Consider the following 17,473-nt stretch of genomic DNA (forward strand, 5'->3'; position numbering starts at 1 on the left):
AATATTCAAAACGGGGGACAACACAGCCTGTTTTAACTGCTGTGATAATTCTGCCTAAAGAGATGTTAAGGCTCGAGCTCCTTGCTGTAGCATGCCATGTGTCCCTGAATAAAATTACTGCCATGCAGGCTGTTAGCAGAGGAATGCGTAAACAGACAATGTATCCTTGCATCAGTTCCACAAAATGTTGCACAACACAAATGCCTCTCGATGTGTCATTTCCTGCTTGGCCACCAGCCCAGCTCCTGACAGGCAGTCAACAAAAAAAAAAAGAAAAAAAAAATAAAAGAGAGAAAAAAGCAAAGAAAAGGAAAAAAAAAAAGAGAGAAAAAAAAAAGAAGAAAAAAAAAAGAGACAAAAATTAAAAAAAAAAAAAAGAAGGCAAACTGAAAGATTTAAAGCTGTTCTACTCCAAAGCACATTCCACTCGCCCCAGACTTATCCCTCCACCCACTCTGCCTTTGAAAGAAAAGAGGGAGAACTTCCTAAAAACTGTTATGGTTTTAAGTCGAGGAATCTCAAAAATCTCAATCACTTATCTGCATTTTATAAGCCGGGTCGGGCAAACAGTTAATGCGGAGGCTGAGCAGAACCCCTGGCTGGCTTTTGCTGCCTTCCGCAGCGTGCACAGACAAAAAGGCAATGTGGTGTTTGCTCATACCTTTCATCACGTGTGCACCTTGCAAGCTGTGGCAGCAGAGAAATATTCGAGACCTGAATGAAACAGAGCAGTTTTCTTCCCTGAAACGCTTCAGCTCAAAGCTCAAAAGCGCTTTTCCATTCACACTGATAAAGAAAATTGGGGTCGGTGACTTTAGAGCCTACCTTTAATCAGAGATGAACTAAAGTCTTTGGAAGTCAGGCAAAATATAAAAATATAGACTTCTCCTCCCTCCTTCCTCATGATTTCCCTCCTGGCTCAGTTTGCCCCAAAAACAGCCAGAAAGGAGGATGTGTCTCCTATTCGCTATGGAAGGGCAAATCATTATTTCTGTGGTTGTAATGAGGTAAGACAAAGGCATTAAAGGGTGTCTTAGGTAAAGATTTTAGGTGGTTTTTCGTTCTGTTTTTTTATTTCCTTTACTTCCTTTACAGTAATCTCTGGCTATCTGTCCGTCGGTTATGACCTCATGACAACTTCTCCGGAAAACTTCTTTCAGCCCTCCCAGCTGGAAGGCAGCTCTGCTGGCTAAGATGTGCATATGGCAGAGGTTTTATCCTGGATATGAGGAGAGAAAAATATCTGCAGGATTTCCTAATGATTCCCAAAGATCTTATACAACCCCCTCTCTAGACTCCATCACTCAGAGTGCAATGCTCTGCCTCAGTCCAGCACAGAGACTGTGCAACACAGTAGATGTCCCTGGATAGTAATCTAGATAGACTGGAAGAGATTTAAGTAAAATTAAATAAATCTTTTCTAAGAAAAAAAATCATCAGAAGACCTTTTCTCATATAGAAATGGGCAAGTTTTACTAACAGAGCAACCTGGCATCACTGTCTCTATTAAAATATTTTAAAATAATAACAGAGAGGCAAGGCAGCAAGCTTCTACAAGCAGATGTTTAATACGACTAAATGGCACTTACATTTAAGAACCCAACTTTCTGAACTGCTGAGCATCCAAAACACCAACTGGAGTCCCTGCATGCCACGACTGTTCAGCACTCTTGAAGTGAGGCTCTAAATGACTGTGATATCTGTCATGGCATTGCTGCTACTCCTACTGCTGCTGGGAATCTCATAGCATTCGTTCACTCAAGTCAACTTGCCAAGAGAAGGTCAGGGTGCCTTGCCTATAAACAAGGCTTACAAATTCACGATCTAAAGCATGATGTCATGTCTTAAAATGATAAGCTGGCAACAGAGTAAATGACATTTTGTAAAGATGTGCATAATTTTATGTTTACGCTCCTTAGAATGAAGGTTCTAATAAGTCATCGGTTGTGTTCCTTTAAAGGGAAGTTTTATAACTGAGATGAATCACAACTGCAAAAGATCAAAGTTAAAAAACATCAATGATGCCATGGGGTACTTTTTAATCTTGTAATGAATGATGATCATGTGCTCTTATGAAGTTGCTCCAACTGCCAACGCCAGATGTGTATATTAAGAAAAAAGTTGTTTGTGATGTGACAGCTCTGGTTGAGCTGCCAGAGAGAGGAAAACTAGGATAACATGCTTGAGATGTTGAAGTGAAATACAGATCCTGGCAGAGAGGGGCACTATTTACCGATACATAGTTTGTTAAGACAAACATTTTTGGTATCAGAGCCACTCCTTGAATTCCTTATTGCCCCCAACCACCTAATTTCCCTTAAGCAACATAAATGCCAGATACACTCCTCAAATGGTTATTACCAAACAGTAATAAATCTACACAAATGCAGGGGCTCTAAGAAGGAAGCAGAACTTTGGTCAAACTCCCACAGCTCGCTGGAGCTACTCTTTACCTACAAATTCAAGTTTGATAATGAATCATTCTGGAGTTGTCACAGCCTTGAAAGTATCAGACCGCAGTGACAGAAGCTGCAGAATCCAACTGACTCTAGAGTAGAGCTCCACTAAGTATTTTGCTGAAACATTAAGATTCAAATGGACACTCAAGCTCAAAATTTACTTTCTTATAAATTAAAAAAAAAAAGAAAAAAAGAAAAAATATAAGAAAGACGCTAGCTCAGTTACTGAGCATTGCTAGGTTCAGCTATTCAATGGGAACAGCAACAGATATCATGTACAGAGGCCTTTCAGGTGTAAACTAAAAAACTACAGTAGAATTTGGAGTTCTTATCTTAGTAAGTTCTTTGGACACAGCCTCTCTTTCAATCCACTGATCACCAGCACACTCAGTCCCCATGCCAGCAGGTTCCCTTTCTGTGCTACACAGGTTAATCCACGCTACTCTCCACACCACTTTCAAACCTCTCTGCTCTTTCATAGTGGTTTTGTCCTCTGCTGGGAGACCACCTCTTTTGTAGTGCCTCCTACATGGAAGCAGCCTCCAAATGAGAATTGCTAAATAACTTATTCCCCGCTTTTTACTCCATGAATGCAGCTTCTCCAGTGTCCCCCAAGTAAGCTACACAGAGCAACAACTGCAAGTGAAAATTGAAAATGGGAACTGATTCAGCTCGGAGAGAAGACAGAATGAAAATCCCCCTTCTGTGACATCCGGACACCTCAGCTGCGAGCAGGTAGCAACACAAGGATCTACGTAATGAAATTTTTTCCTAGCTACTTGCTTTTTCTTAGCTGTTATTCAAGATGAAACTCTACAGCCTGGGCAGTTCTTACAGGAGGCATTTCAGTCCTGTCTCTATGAAAGAGGAGGTGACGCTGCAGCGTGTATTAGCACGAGAAACACTTAACTGCATGAATTCTGTCTATGTCTTTCTACTTCTGTCTTTGTGGTATTTTAAACAAAACACCATGAAAGCTCCTTGAAGGTCTCGTTTGTATGTGCAGATCAAAGGTAAAATAATTATTTGAGATGCTTCCATTATAAGGATGCTTTTAATGTGGTTATTCATCAAATAATTCTTAATCTCTAAGTGTAATTTAAATAACGCTATACCTGGTTAATCCAATCAATTTAGAAAGAGTCATTCTAGTCAGATTAAGAAAAAACTCCAGAACTGGCTCATCAGTGATACCCATAAGATGTGGGATCGGTTACCAGCTAAATGTGCTAGACAGAGAGACAGCCAGATAAATCCTGATGGATTAACCAGGCTTGACTGCATCTAAAAATAAGTGCTACCCATAAAACTGCTCAAACATGACAAAACACAATTGTCATAAAAATACAGCCATTGCAAAATCGATAAATCATTGCAAATATGTTCTTAGTAAGTTTGCAAGGCTATGAGATAAATGTGCTGAGTGAAGATCTGCTGGACCATGTTTAAATAAAATAAACTTTCTGTGTACAAATAAGAAACAAAGACCATGCTGATACACTGCTTTTTTTTATCTCTCTTTGGCCCCTCGGGGTCTACGATGAGTCCATAGCTGAAAACCAATTTCAGGTATGATGAGATTAACCAGGTGCATTAATTATCTGATGGCAAAAGAATTTAAGGGCAAACAAAAAGGCACTATATTATATATTTTCTCTCTGCACGAGGACTGATCCTGAAAGATCAGGCTCCTGTTTTGTTCTAAACGTTTTCACTTGGAAGCTTACAGGAGTTCAGGGAATCCAGCACGTTGCAGGATTGTATCTATTATGCCTAAATCAGATTACATATAAATACAGTGGGTTTAGTTCTCATTTGCACTGGCAGATAATGTATCAAGACCTTGATGTGAATGAGAATCAGGTTTGGGATTGCCCAAATTCAGCCAAGCACTTAAGTGTGTGTTTAATGCAAGTATGTGTGTGGTCCAATAGACTCCAAATTAAGCATGCACTCACATATTTTGCTGAGCAAGAACCAAAGTCTGACAAAGATATACATATTTCATTTATGGGTCTCTTTTAAGCAAAATTAAGCAGACATAAGAGCGAAAACAAGAATATAATACTCACTTCTAGGCTCTCTTGGCCCATCCACTGTAACCTTTATAGCTCTGTGGTATGTAGCGACTTGGGGGGGATTTGTCAGGACAGTTATTGTCAAAGTAAAGCTCTTCCCTACAAAGGGAAAAAAACAACAAGGAATGAGTGATTACAACATGAAAACAGTCACATGCATGTTCAGTAAAGAATCAGAGACGCTTAAAATTATTCCCTGTCGTTACCACAATCGTGAAAATTAAAAACATAACTGACCATAGGAGTTTTCCTCCCCTTCAGTTTTACTCTATGTCAAGAATACGTCCATGTGTTGACAATCTAAATGTTTCTTATTTAATAATGGGTCATCATACAATGACAGAACAAAAGTGATTCACTGCTGAGGACAAGCCAAATTCTTTGCTGTATTGAAAGTGGTGTAAATCCAAAGCAAGTCAGATAATTTAAAAATTTACTCCAGTTTCGCAGCTGTGTGACAGAGAGCAGAATGTGACCACATGTTATTTACTTCACACAGTTTTATCATTTCATTTGTTTGACTTGACTACAATAAGATGAGGAAAGAATATATTTTCTTCCTGGGAGATATTTTAACAGCGAATCAGTGTCTCCTGTCCTTCATATGCCAGAGCTAATATGATGATATCATTAGTACTGGAACACACCTTTTTTTCCCTATATATATTCCATCTATGAAATCCTAAGAAAGCCCCCAGCTTTCCCGTGAGGGTGAGAAATGTCTGTGTGCACGTACGTTACTATCGTCAGTCTGCATTGTTGGTTTTTGGGTTTTTTTAACTTTACAAAGCTCGAATTCAGGCAGAGATTGCACAAGATCATCCACAGACTCTTAACTGAATGAAAACGCTAAAAAGAAATAAATAAAGGGAGCTGCCTGCGTCTGAGCACACATTCTCACAGGCGCTGGCCCCTGTTTGGGAGACTCACTGACAGTTGTAATCTGTTAGATATGCAACGGTTAGTCATGTCAGATAGTCAAAACTGAAAACTGTTTCAAGACAGGAAAAGGTGGGCGTACAACAGTGACTCAATAAAACAGTCAGCAATCTTTGGCCTTCATGCTCATTTAAGCTGCTACTTTACCAGACACTTAAAACTCTTTCCCCTCCCACCCCCCCTCCCCTTCCCTGGGTGTATTTGTGCATTTTTGTTGCTAAGGCTTTTCCTCTCGCTGAACTCTGAAGGCATTCAATCAAGGCACAGATCTTAAACGATATGTAACAGTGCAAACTTAATGCAGTTTTTTCAAGCCTAATACAGAACAGCTTATATATAAGGCATAATACAGAACAGAGCTTTGGCTGTCAAATCTAGTAATTGGTCTTTCTTTCTGGTCCAAGTCGTATATCCCCCAAACCTGCCTGAGACACGCATCATTTATTATCAGGAGTGCAACTTCAAACTGTCTTGGCTATAATTTTCATGAACTAGAATGTGACATGGAATTTTTTTTAAAGGAAATATAACTGTCATTTAGAGTAAAATGATTTTCCAGGTGAAGCTGTGCTCCAGCTGTGCCCAGCTCCCTGGGACATGCAGGTTAGAGGGATGGTCAGGACCCCAGAAAATAACAGCATTTTGGAATGGTTTGGGTTGGAAGGCATCTTAAAGATCATTTAGTTCCAACCCCCCTGCCATGGACAGGGACAACTTCCACTAGACCATGTTGCTCCAAGCCCCATCCAGCCTGGCCCTGAACACTTCCAGGAATGGGGTAGCCACAGCTTCTCTGGGCAACCTGTTCCTGTGTCTTGCCACACTCACAGGGAAGAATTTCTTTCTCATATCTAATCTAACCCTGCTCTTTTTCAGTTTAAGTGTGCAAAAATCTCAGGAGTCTGAACTTTGTCCAGTAGCCAGAGCTGAAGGTGGCTTTCCCCAGTTTCACTGGGAAAGGGATTATTTCTCAGATCATCACAGGAGGAGAGTTAGGTGTGTGTAGGATGTCCAGTCTTTGTCCAGTCTTGCCCATCTGCTGTCCCAGAGGTGAACTGTGTGTCCTGCCCTCATATGGTGGGTGTGAGGGCAGCAACAGCCCTGCTCAAGCACACAGTGCCTCCGTGCCTGCTTGTTTAGGGCTGAGGAGAGTCTGTTCCTTTTATCCCTCTCCAAGGATGAATTCAGCCTACTGCTTGGACACATATAATTCTCTAGGTACAGGTTTAAGGCTTCCTTTGGCACCAGCTTATCATGTCAAAAAGTTCTGACCATTAAATTTTATGCTGATGACATTCAGATCACAGTTACCTCTGGAAAATCAGTAGAATATTATTGGTAACAAAGATACTAAAGGGGCATTTCCATATACCTTTGAATGAAGAATTTGGCCTTCCATTCTACCATTCCCTTTATATGCCAAATCCATGTAAAAGTCTATCATGACAGAAAGAATTAACTCAACGAAATATACTATTTGTAAGATGCTGTAAAATCATTCTATAGAAAAGCACTGCAAGGTTTTCTACACTAAATATAACTCAACAGGTTACAGTGACCAGAAAAAAAATGAGTTTCTTAATTTGAAGAGTGTGGACCTCAACAGTGATAATTTCTGAACTGTCACCTCTTAGCCAGCCTAAGCTGAAGAGGTGAGCAGCTAATTTGAAAGGGAAACTGGTTTTGTTCCCTAACTGAAATTTTACCAAACCAAAGCGTGGATGTAGTAACACCGACGAAGCCCCCTCACACTCCATAAACCACAGAACACTTCATTGTGGGGAGCTGCACAGCCCTGCCAGTACACTCCAGAGCTTTCAAGAGATGATTTACATATTACAGGACTAAGGATGAAATAAATTTTTACTGTTCTTCACTGTTTCAGTGATGCTGTTGCCTTCCACAGCTATTTCACAGCTATCCCTCCTCAGCTACAAAATCCTTTAATGCACTTTTTATCACCTTTCTTTATTGCCCTTAGTCACTTCAACTATCCACTTTCAGAGGCTAAAGACTAATTGTAGTTCTCTTTTATTAAATTCCCCAGCCAAGCAGTCATCTGGCACTATTGCTTCAGTGTGTCTAAACTGTGCATTCTTTGTTATTCACACATGTGAGCCGAGCTGACACAGAGGAGGACGAGATGGACATATGCTGAAGCACAAGGCAAACCCCAGAAATGATCTTGAAAGGAGACTCAGCAGCTTGTGTGTGCGTGTTGCATATTTTTTCAGTTAGATGCTAATGTGATTAAAGTATCGGGACACAACAAAATTAAGGTTATGATCCTTTGCTTATTGAAGACAGGAATTCTTTCTTCTCTGCGCTGTGGATCAGGCTTGTAAAAGTGAGCTACTGCCTGAAAACCACATACAAGAACTGCTGCATTTGCATCAAACACTCTGGTTACTTATTCTTATGAATCCAAAAATGGCGTTTAGGAGAAATTATACAAACAGAAACGTGAAGCTTCTGTCAGGCAAGCAACATAAATATGTATAAAAATCGAGTTTCTCCATTGAGCCATGGGAAGCAAGTAAAAACGTGGGAGAGGAGGTGAAGTGGTAAGTTGATGATTCAGACTTCACAATCAAATTTAGAGATACAGAGATCAAAGCACGAGCTGCTTAGAAAGATGTAAATCTGAAGTCAGGAACAGGTGTGGATTAGTTTCTTGCCACCAGAAAAGGATTTCTTTATTACTTTATTTTTTCCTGTTCTGCTTCAAGACTTGTGTTTACCGATATTTGTCTATGTAAGGAGCTTTCTCACTTCTGTTTGCAGCCACTGCTTTCTTTTCCTGGTATTTTAAGCAGAGTTCTAAAAATCTATCATTAATGATAACTCTTTCTCCTTCTCTCCTTCTCTCTCTCTCTCTCCTTCTCCCCCTCTGTGTTCTAAGTCTGGAAGACAAGTCTGGACCAATTTCTCCATCCTGCCTCTGGCAGCAGAATGCAGCATTTCAGATCCTCCACCGAGTCCCGGCTGCTTCAAAGGAAAAGCCCTACTTTCTTCCGTTAAGATCATAAGAAATATAGGGGGAGGGGGTCAGCTCTGTTTGGACATAATTACACTTCATCAAAAGAAGCTTTCTTCATCTTCCATGCGTGAAAAGTCTGCAAGCAGTTAAGTCTGTCTTTTTTCTTCTTTTTTTTTTTTTTTAACTTTTCTTTTTTTTTTTTAAATATAAAAATTGCTATTTGGGAAACTGGCCAAAACTCAGAAAGCCAATATAGTAAAACAGTGCACACCCTTTGTTTTTCTTTGAAGTCTCTTAAATAAATATGTTGAGGGTTTGAAAAGTACACTATCACTTTTCCATAGATTCTACCCAGATTGATCAGAGAGAAAGTCTATTCCAAGTCTGCTAGATAAAAATATAAATTAAACTACTGGAACCAAATTTTAGGAGGTTTGTGTTTGTGTCTGTAGCTGTATCTATGGAGGCTTTAGGCCTTTATTTAATTTCCTATGCTTCAATAAAAAGTATATATCGTGGGTTTGAAATTAAATTCAAAGATCAGAGGTAGTACATCACATTTCCATCCTTTTTCAGCACTACTGAAAAACCGATACACCACTGAACTTCTACTGTAAGGCAGAAGTAGAGATGGAGCCAGAGAACTTTCAAACCTAATCCATCAGCAGAATAACAAAGCAAACTCTTTTTCTAAAAGAAAGGAAGACAAATGGAAGAGATAGATAACTCCTTGTTCAAAAGGGGAATAAACTCTGTATTTATACTGCATTTCTGTTGCAGAAGTTATTCTGTCTTTCAAGTTATTCTTTATTATCAATACTTTACAAGTTTTAAAATGATAAAGAGAATTTTGGGCCAGGCTACTAAAATAAAGAATGGTCACTGTAAGCCATGCTTACGGACTCACTCTCACAAAATACTTGTAAAAATGTGCTGACAGATTTAGACTATCTGGGCCTCTGTCACATGTTTAATTTCTTCTTGGAAAAAAATTTGTTCCTTCTTTAAGATGAATTGCAACTGCTTTCTAAGGAATATTACTGTAAAATTAGCTTTATTGCTAATTTCCTAGCATAATTGTTCTGCTTGTGTTGCTTTGGTTTGCCCCATGCAGGGCTAGTTTAGAAAAATGAATAATTACTTCAAATACATAAAGGAAAAAAAAATTGTAGGTTGAATCAATGACTGATACAACCAAACATTCTGAAGATTCATGCAGTAAGAACTGCAGTGCCAGCTTCCTTCAAGATATCCTTTCAATCACTACCTGAAGTTTGAAAGCAGCCATGAGACCCTTAAAGAGGAATTCTTGCAAACTTGCAATGATTACAAAGGCTTTCTGTAAGTACAGTGCCCTTTCCAGATTATAGGAAGCTCCTAAACAGCTGGAAGACAATCACAGCACTCTACAGCTTCAGAAAAAAAATAAAATTGGAAGTTACCATGTCATATAAACTAAAGGTAACACTGAGTTCAAGCCCAAACTTACCAGCAATTCATAAAAAGTCAACCAGCTTACTAAAAAGATTTTCACAGGGGTGATTTTCACAGGTTATCAGCAGTTTGATCGTAAAGGACAGAGAAGTCACTAGTAAATTTTCCACCAATAGCTGTTAAGCCTTGAAAGATCTAAGTCCTTAAAGAATACAACCTATAGCACATGTGATATGCAAAATCCCCCTAATTACAGGTCTTCTAAAACAACTTCAGAAGCAGCTTTACTGCTAAAGGGAATTCTCCACCTCTCACTGCCATGGACTGAGATACACTTTTTGACTCCACATAACCCAGATCACACATGTGCCCTTCTCCTTCCACCCTTCCTGTGTGATTAAAACAGGAAAGCGGGTACTCTGTGAATCATTTTTCAAAACCTGTGTCTGATAAAAGACTACAGAGACATGAGGAGTCAGAAAAACTGAAGAAAACTCTTAACTTGCTTTGTGCAAATGCTGAAGTTTGCCACCAAAAGACGTGTACGCCCCTCCAAATGAAAGGCTGACAACTTGAACAACCTGGTCTAGTGGAAGGTGTCCCTGCCCATGGCAGAGGGTTGGAACTAGATGACCTTTAATGTCCCTTACAACTCAAACTTTTCAATGATTCTATGAACAATGGATTTATGGATTAATCAGTATTTCACTGCAAAGTAAGACTGACGTCCAGACATTGTTTTTCACTTCATTATGGACCCTTAAAAGGCAGTGGCCTACCTCTTCCACTTCTGCCCACAAATCGTAAGTCATTAAATCTGGCCACCTGGTTCTTCATCACGGCAGATGCGTTTCGCAGCTCTGCAGAGTAATTCTCGTCGTTTCCAGCCATGACAGTGACCACTGTCCCATCGGGCACTTCTCCTAAGGCCACCACCTGTAAAAACGGGAAGACAACCACAGCTGGTGAAGCCACACTTTGGAAGCGTGTGTCTCCCTTCCAGCTTTCCAGGCTGCCACGCTCATTATGAGGCTCCGTGGCAGCTTCTCCAGCCCGCTGCGGTGAGGAGTCTTGCACTCGCTGCGCACAGAACAAAGTGCCACATCAAACACAGAAACATCATGTATTGTCTCCCTTTCTCAGAGCCTAACAGAGTTTCTTCTTTGTTGCATTTCTTCAGAAACATTCAGTGTCCTTTTACAGAGTGTTTGCTTTAATGCTTCCTGAAGGCCAACTTTGTTCTTAGCAACAAATGAGCAGCGAGAGAACACGAGGCACGGCTCGTATCCATAAATTATACATGGGAACATTTGAAATGGAAAGTTGGAAATTACTATTAGCGGCCTTATCACCCAGAATCGGTTCTAATTCTCTGTTGTTTACACCCATCACCCCGACCCCCGAGCTCCTCAGACTTCAAGCCAGAGAGAACCCCACATCCACCCATCCCAGGAGTGGCACTCGGGGCATCAGTAGACAAAGCTCTACGCCCAGCACGCTCTGGGATGGAGCACTTTGTGGCTGGAATTCAAACTCTTCAGATGCAATATAAAACAAAGCTGTATTTCCTTGCAGGCATGTAAATTTTCACAGCACTCGCAAGAGTCGCATGTGGTTAGTGCTGATACCTCCCTCAAATTCCAAGATGGGTGAACAGAAGATATCAAAGTATTTCACTTCTCCTTACGTTCCAGCTACCTGATAGTCTCACTTTTCTCCTTCAGTGGTTGAGTAGTGCTCCAGCATCTGAGTAGATAAATGTCACAGAGCAGACAGCTCCTAATTTGAAAACACCAGGGATTCCTACAGTGTACTGTGACTTTTTAAATTAAAAATAAAGGTAAACAGGAGTTAACTGACTAGGAAGAAAATATACACATGGGGGAAAAAAGTCCACAAAAGTATGAATAAAATAATTTCCTTTTCCCTGTTTATGGAAATAAATTTATAACAAAAAGAGATTCAGAAATATTGCATGGCCGAACTCAAACTTGAAAAAATATCTTGAGCTACAAAGTGTCTCCACTTGCAGTTTCTACCAGTTTACATGGTCAGATATGACTTTTTATATTATTCAGAGTAATTAATTCTGTCTCCAGAAACATATATTACATTCTGTGATACAGCCTGCTTGAAATGTCTTTCCTATAAATTATCCTGGCTGAAGCTAATAATTGCAGGTTGCACAGTGATATTAATTCAGTGGAAAGAATTAGGAGTTCTGGATATGTAGGGAGACCATGTGTCCCAGTACACTGCACAATGTTTCTCTCAAACGATAAAAACAAATTACAAAGGTATAAAAAATATGAAAATATTTGAAATAGACCATATTACTGAAAAGTACAGCTTGTCTTATTTGAAAGAAATATTGAATCAAAAAAAGCAAGCAAAGTTGAAAGTCTTTTTTTCCATAAACACCAGGTAATACCACCCAAAACTGAAAATTGAGTTTTGCCATAAACTTGTGTGAGGTTTTCATCTATCAAACAGAGATTTTACTTAAAAGTGATATGAATGTCCCTCAACATAAAAACAGAGGAACCACTGCTGTGGGTAAGATCTGAGGTCTCACTAACTCTCTGACTTGGGTCTGGTAGCACCAGATCTGACGGCTTCAAAGCCAGGTGTAAAGAATAATAAATAATAATCAAATAACAAATAATAATCTGCTGAACAGATTATAGAGCTGACTCTAACAGTTAATAAATGGATACTGGCTTTAAAGCGTGGGGTTTGAGACTACTTATAAACCACTCCCTTCCCAGCCTGTGACACACCACGTTATCTCTGGACGGTCTTGTCTCGCCCATCAGCATCCCGGGGAGTTGCACCCTACGCTTTTTATATCTCACAAAACAACAACAAAAAATCACATTAACTCCAGAAATGCAAAGAATCTGAGAGCTCAGGAGGAAGCACAAGGCCGCCAGGAGCCTCAGGAGAGGGAGCAAGATGCCTGCAGCCTCAGCTCACCTCTTTCTCCCCAGGTACCCAGAGCACAGACAGGCAGTGCCATCACAGCTCCATCACAGCCCCAAACACAGTTACAGTTTATAACACCTGGGCAGGAGGGAGCAAAACCTCTTAAAAAGCTCCCCGCTGTCCCCTGTTGCTTCTCAGAGCTTTCCTGCCTGCCCCTTCCACTGGATGTCACTTCAATTTGTCAGCTTAGCCATCAGCCCAGAGCTGCACGTGCTGCTGCCGTCGCCAGACAATCACACCTAACCAAGAGCTGCATCGGTACTGAGAGGCTCTGGATGCAGCATGATGCAATATCACTATTCATCTCACTCAGAGGAGACCGAAGGATAAGACAAACTGAAATCAGAGGTGAAAATAAAATCTTTGGTTAATAAAATAAAGTCCTATAACATAGGAAGCTCCCCTGCCAGCCAACAGGAGTAAAATGCGTGTTCCTTTCATAATTTGATACTTTTTTTGCCACAAAATACCAGAGGACTACTGCACAGGTACATAGTAGATCTGGATAGAAAAAAAAAGCTTTGCAAAACAAGTTTGAAACCTGGAGAAATACACATCATTTTGAGAATTTTAAAAAGTAACTGTACCTGCTGAAAGACTGTTGGCATAAATCTTTATTTCGCAATTTTATACCATGTATCAATACAAAATTAATGACATATTCTTAGAAAGAGGATTGTAAATGCACTGCTAAATGAGCAAAGACTGTGTAAAAAATTAAAGGTGAGAAGTGATGAGAAGTAGCCACAGTGCATTCCTTACCTATTCTTTGTCTCAGTGTCTCTACTATTTCAACACACTTATTTTCCATTATAAACTCTCTACATATTTCTAGGACTAAAGGTAGATTTTGCTTTGGTTTTTTTTTTTTTTTAAACCAAAGCTCAAAACGGTACATAAAGTCAAATGAAGCCCCAAAATAAAAGCAAACCAATTCTTACAAGTTGAAAATAACTATGTGTTTTTTGCATAACACAATTCTCATCTGGTTAGGCAACCTGTTTGCCCAGTTTCGGTCCAGTGGGATTTGAACTGGCCAAAGCATGTACCCTACAGACGGAAGTTATAGGCACAAAGCAAAACTAGTACACAACAGCAGGTACTCAGACTTTCTGCAGAGTAAAAAGCTTGTTTAAAAAAACCCCACCAATGTACATGCTAAATAGTTCCTCCCAAACATTGGTATCTGCCACTTCAACAACTTTCTTGCGAAACACTGAAGTCAAACTGCCTCTGAATGCAAAATCTTCTGTATTGAGAATGCTTTTTCCAGAGATTGCCAAAAGAGCATCTGATACTATTAAAAATATTTTAATGTTCTGTAACTTAAAACAGAATAACTGATTCGCGCTACTTTTTGTTTCAAAATGTACATCTGGGCTGACAATTTATACAGCAGGTTTCAGCTTGAAGCTATTTAAAACAGCTGAGTTATAAACTCTGAAATTTGGGGTTTGGAGTGGAAATGCTGACAGACCCAGAACTACTGTGGTGCTACTGGGGAGAGGTTTTAGACTCCATGTCCCGTTTTTCCCCCTGCCTTTAGGTCCACTAAGACTCTTTGCTACTATTAGCATCATACAGAAGTCACTTGTAACCTCTAACGTGGCAATTTTAATCTTTATGACTTGTAGTAAAAACTCCCACAGAGGGGCCAAGTTCTGATGACTTGACTCAAATAAAGTACCACTGGCTACTGAGATTAAGAAGTGAATATGATTTGGACTCAGATGCACAATATGCATTTATTTTGTGCTGGAATATGAAGAGCTAGAGCTGTAATAATAGGTACCCATCTAATCCTCTTCCCCACAAAACCAGTTTGCATTAACAATCTTATTAGAGAGCACACGACAGGGGCTCCCTCCCCAGTGTGTGCAAATATTAATACTTAAAATTCAAACCTAATGCTAAGCCAACACTATTTCAAAAAATTATAATCAAACCCAGCACTGTTTATAACATACTTCCTCTCCTGCATATGATTTATATCTGTTTTTTTAAATTAAAACAGTGCTATATTGAGTGTACATTTTCACTGGAGATTGCTGCAAGAGAATTATGACACACTTAACACACCACTCAAAACATTATCATCAACATATTATTTATTGCCAATAAAACTTCATAAAGTGTGTTGTCTGTGAGCTATTTCACTTTCAAGTTATGTTTAGCTGAGATTTCTATAGCTCAAATCTGTCTTTTCTTTCCCTTTCAGAGCTAATTCCCATTCTGTTATAACACAGTCAAGTGTTTCACTGGATGATACATGCAGCTTCTTTGGTCTAAAACTACTGAGCAACTCCATGAAAATTACATTTGAAAAATGAAATAAATTTTTAATAAATAGTCAAAAGTATTTCAAATGAGTTTCAAATTAATTTACCACTAAATAAGGGTGAATGTAATTTAGGAATAATTTTTAAAAGTACGTATTGCATGCGAAAACACAGCTGCACCCACAGTGGAAGGGTGCAAGGGGCAACGTGTGCCCTATAGCATCAGTAAATCAGTCAGATCTGCACTGCCCTGTCAGCAGTCAAATATAGGAGACAAACAAATAAATACATACATATGAACACAAAAAAATATTGGGAAACAGTCTAATCCTTTTTCTATCCTTTTATCACACGTAGGCATTCTTATTGTAATAATATCCTAAATATTCTAATATTTATTTTAGGTCTTTCCCTTATTCTAATGAGCTGCGACCGCATCCTTTGAATTGCTGTGAGGTAGGAGAAGGCTCAGACACCTCAAATGAGAACAACGCGAGCACGATAATGCAACAGCTCTCGCGTCCCTTCTTTAAAGAGTAACTATAATGCCAACTTAATCTAACTCTCAATTAAATTAGAATCACAATTCTGCAAAAGCTCCTCCTCCTCCTCCTCACCCTGCAGCCCCTGTGAATCAGAATCACCGTGATCCACACCTAGAGAAACTGTGAGTGCTACACCGAGTCACAAAGTCAAAAGACAACCCATTGTTCTGCCACTTCTACTGAGTCCGACCATCCTGTCCTGCATAAGCAGGCCCTGTGCAAAGGGTTCCTCCTGTAATTCCAGCCTCTCCAAGCTGTTCCCACACACACAAGCACTTTAGTGACCCCTCACCCGCACACCCGTAAGATTTTCAAAGCAAAGCTCTATCTTTATCACCACTCACTTTAACACCAGCTCATTTAACCACTTCTACTATTTTTTCCTGGATAAACGGCCATGATAACACGGCTGGCAGTGGGGAAACACAAGAACAAGGCTGCGTTCTGGAACGTGCTGGGTGAGACCATTTCCAAACTTTTCTGCCCTTTGAGGGATTTCCAGGCGCGTTATTTTTCACAGGAAAACGTTGGTATGATGAGGCCCTTGCAGGGCCAACGCACCTCGCTCCGACCCCACATCCCACTCAGACAGGTGTTTGGGGACATTCCCAGCCATTGCCCCCTCCCTACCAAAGGCCATTGGGGGAAAAACTCCAGGGGCATGCTTGGAAATATTGCTAGGGGAGGAAAAAGGCTTGTTTTAAAGCATGCAATTACTGTTATTATTACAGTTTTTGTAAAAAATCGTTTCCTCTCATTAGTGCACTGTGGGGATGGAGACAGAAAATTAAAAGCAGCATCCCCGGTGCAGAGCGGGGTGGGATTTATTATGGAAACGTGCGACCCTGCCAAGGAGAGAGTCTCTGGGTAGCCACTTCCTCGCTTGTCCACCAGGAGAAGTGAAGGGTCCTCGTGTCCCCCCCACCCAGGAGCTCTGTGTCCCCCTTCCCAGCCCCATGTCAGCCCGGGATGTTGGAGGGCAAAGCCGCGATCCCACTCTGCAACCCCCGCCTGAACCTCGGACCCCACTCCGCCTTCCCGCACGCTTCAGAGCCACCCCAAATCCCCCAGTCCCACTCCCGGGAGCGGAGAGGAAGGAAGGGAGACCTCCGTGGGTCAGGGACTGGGTTTCTCGAGAGAGGGGGGGCACCCACTTTGCCACACTGAGGTCACCCCTTCCTCAGGGAGGGCACGCAAGGTTTGGGTTTGTTTTTTTTTTTTTAAAAAAGGCAAGCCCAGAGACAGGGGGTGCAGGGAGTGTCTCCGGGGTGGATGATGAGGGGGGCACAGGGCGCCCCGGGGAGGACACGCCGGCAGTGCCCCGCGGGGATGGAGATAACGGGATGGCTCCGGGGGCACGGAGGCCGTGGTAAGGGTGAGGGGGGAAGAGCAGACCTACAGGGGGCACAGGAAACGCAGTAGGACGGGGGGCACGGGGACCACTGCAGTTGGAAGGCACTGCGGTGGTGCACCCCGACACATTGCGGGACGGGGAGTACAGGAGACACAGCAGAACGAGGACGGGATACAGAAGCCACTGTAAGACTTGAACACTTGGGGGGGCGGGAATACAGGAGTCATTGCAGACTGGGGGGTCAGCGAAGCCCCTGTGGGCCGGGAGCGGGGGGAACAGGAGGTATTGCAGGATGGGGGTGCACGGGGAGGCACTGCAGGACTGGGGTGGGGAGGGGGGTACAGGAGGCACTGCAGCCCGAGGGGCACCGGAGACATTGCTGGGGGGGCGGGGGGAGACAGAAGCCCCTTGCAGAAGGGA

The 17,473-nt window shown here is 41.2% G+C and overlaps 1 protein-coding gene across 1 annotated transcript in view; it reads right to left on the reverse strand.

The window, feature by feature from the left end:
• RUNX2 (RUNX family transcription factor 2) overlaps positions 1-17,473 on the reverse strand; it is a 155,387-nt gene that overhangs the window by 72,815 nt on the left and 65,099 nt on the right. Inside the window, exons 4-5 of the mRNA XM_032683156.1 lie at positions 10,670-10,826; positions 4,532-4,636 (exon numbers count right to left, since the gene is read on the reverse strand). Of these exons, the coding sequence (XP_032539047.1) occupies positions 4,532-4,636; positions 10,670-10,826 (262 nt within the window). The remainder of the gene's footprint in view (positions 1-4,531; positions 4,637-10,669; positions 10,827-17,473) is intronic.

The sequence above is a fragment of the Chiroxiphia lanceolata genome, chromosome 3 (assembly GCF_009829145.1).
Source record: "Chiroxiphia lanceolata isolate bChiLan1 chromosome 3, bChiLan1.pri, whole genome shotgun sequence".
Lineage (NCBI taxonomy): Eukaryota > Metazoa > Chordata > Aves > Passeriformes > Pipridae > Chiroxiphia > Chiroxiphia lanceolata.